Raw genomic sequence first — 2312 nt, 5'->3', positions numbered from 1 at the left:
ATCCCCCGGCTCACCTGCAGCACAGTTTGCGCTTCTGTGTGCCTGGCATTAAGAATGAAGAGAACCCGCCCCATCCGTTCAAGCTCCCCGATCACCCCCACTTCCCTCCAACTCTCTCAACTAAGTTTTATTTCGTAACGCGATGCAGCACTGTAGCGCCGCTGCGAAAACTAGNTTTTTTTGGAGGGGGGACCAGGAGGGGAGATTCGGTCGCCGCCGCCAACGTGAGATTTTTTTTTTTTTTTCCCCTTGAAGGATTCATGCTGATGTCTGCAGAGTCGGTTAGAGTAAAAACAGCGCATGCCTTCCTGGAGTCGGGATCCGTAAATTCTGACGTAGCCCGTGCATCTTAAAAATCCTTATAATAACGCCTAGGCATTTAAGTTGCTATGGTCATTCCGATCTCAAACCAAATGGAGAAACTACGGATTTTTTTTCCTTATTACGGTCGGATGGGATGAAGACCTTCCTGCCTGCTAAGAGCTGGGGATCTATCTATAGAGATACATAGATGTGTTTATCAATATGTCAGTGTGTGAGTATAAAGTGGTGGTTTCTTAGACTATCAGTGGTTTGACCTTGAACCTGTGCCAGTGAAACAGCAGATTACTTTTATTTATGCATTTAATGGATTGAAGAAAAGAACCTTTTTTTTCTTTTTTCTCTCTCTGCAACTGCAGTAAGGGAGGGGAGTTGGATATACCTCGCCTAATACCTTCTGGGTTGATACCGTCATTATTGTTTATTCCTGTGCTCCAAAAGTCCTCTGATGGCTCCCTTAGGTGAAGTTGGGAACTATTTCGGTGTGCAGGATGCGGTACCGTTTGGGAATGTGCCCGTGTTGCCGGTGGACAGTCCGGTTTTGTTAAGTGACCACCTGGGTCAGTCCGAAGCAGGGGGGCTTCCCAGGGGACCCGCAGTCACGGACTTGGATCATTTAAAGGGGATTCTCAGGCGGAGGCAGCTATACTGCAGGACTGGATTCCACTTAGAAATCTTCCCCAATGGTACTATCCAGGGAACCAGGAAAGACCACAGCCGATTTGGTAGGTATACCATTAACCCTTTAATGTCTGTGCGATGCCGCGTTCGGGTTATCACTGCCAAGGAGGTGGTGGCGGGGCGGGGGGTGCAGGGAGGGATCTCTCCCTCCGTCTGTTNTTGAAAGGAGGGCATGATTTAGAAATATAACACAAGTCTCTAGTTCTTTTGCATCAGATACACGGGAATATCGGGTTTAGGAAGTTTCTTTTGAATGGACTGATTCCACGAGTTTAAAGCTTTAATCATTAACTACTGAGAACTTGAAAATGCATTTTGCTGAAGGCAGTGGTATCCTGTGTCCCAGGGAAGTTTCTGCTCCCTCTCTTTTTCTTCTAATAAGTATACTGTTTGAATTGTAAATTAGCGTATTGTTGATTCCCACCGCGAGGGTCTGAAAACCCCGTAGGCGAAGGTTGCTGACTGATTGTTCTGCAGGGAGGACTAAAGTCATATTTTAGACTCCGAGGGCAGCAGAGGCAGAGCGCTGGGGAAAATGACTTGGGAAGGGGCCGAACGCTCACCGGGGGCGTCTGTCTTTCCAGCTACCAAGTTATTACCCGTGCTCTGTATCTCCGCAGTGTGCAGCCCTGGGTGGCTCTCCTGGGTGGCTCTCGTGTGTGTGTGTGTGTGTGTGCGCGCGCGCGCGTGCAAAAGCTGCGAGCTAATTTTAAAGGACATTCCGAGGATTTCATTTCCCAAGGAGGGTACTTGTGACTCAGCACTGAGGGCTGCAGCCCCGAGTGCTGCTGACTCTGCTCACTTTAACGCCTGCACGCACGTGCCTGCGGGCCGCCCGGAGCCCCGCAGCGNGGTACCGGGGTGGGGGGCGGGGGGGGGGCTCTCGGTGCTTCCCTCGCCCGCTGGGAAGCAAGCGCCAGCCGGGCAAGCAGGCTGTTGGAAGGAGTTAACTTCTCCGTGAACCCACCTGACAACACTTAAACTAGGTCGTAAAAAACAAAGTCCTGTGGTGGTTTTTCTTTCTCGGGCTTTAATGCCAGATGTCGAACGCAGCCGAAACTATCTGTTTAGATTCGTGGGGCTGTAGACGGTGCCGGAAGGGGGGGGGAGACAGGCCAGGGATGGGGACGGCCCCCCGTACTCGAGGCCCTGGATTCTCTCCTCTTGCTCACCGCCAAGCCTGAGCCCCAGGCGGAACCTACTAGCGCATAGATTTCTGGCAGGCTCCCCTCTCTGCTTGGGGGAAAAAAAAAAAAAAGGAGAAGAAAAGGCAACGCCGGAGCTCCTCGCTTTGCAGTTATTCGGCCGAA

General features: G+C 51.2%; 2 protein-coding genes across 2 annotated transcripts in view; one reads left to right on the top strand and one right to left on the bottom strand.

The window, feature by feature from the left end:
• The window catches only part of ZDHHC20 (zDHHC palmitoyltransferase 20), a 345529-nt gene that overhangs the window by 279100 nt on the left and 64117 nt on the right, over positions 1-2312 (bottom strand). The window lies entirely within an intron of this gene.
• Positions 237-2312, top strand: part of FGF9 (fibroblast growth factor 9) — a 28161-nt gene continuing 26085 nt past the window's right edge. The window contains exon 1 of the mRNA XM_077745374.1: positions 237-1046. Coding sequence (XP_077601500.1) covers positions 770-1046 — 277 coding nt within the window. The 5' untranslated portion in view covers positions 237-769. The remainder of the gene's footprint in view (positions 1047-2312) is intronic.

This window comes from Crocuta crocuta, unplaced genomic scaffold (assembly GCF_008692635.1).
Source record: "Crocuta crocuta isolate KB4526 unplaced genomic scaffold, BGI_CrCroc_1.0 scaffold258, whole genome shotgun sequence".
Taxonomy (NCBI): domain Eukaryota; kingdom Metazoa; phylum Chordata; class Mammalia; order Carnivora; family Hyaenidae; genus Crocuta; species Crocuta crocuta.
Note: the sequence above shows the minus strand (reverse complement) of the source record. Positions and strands in the feature narration are given on the sequence as shown.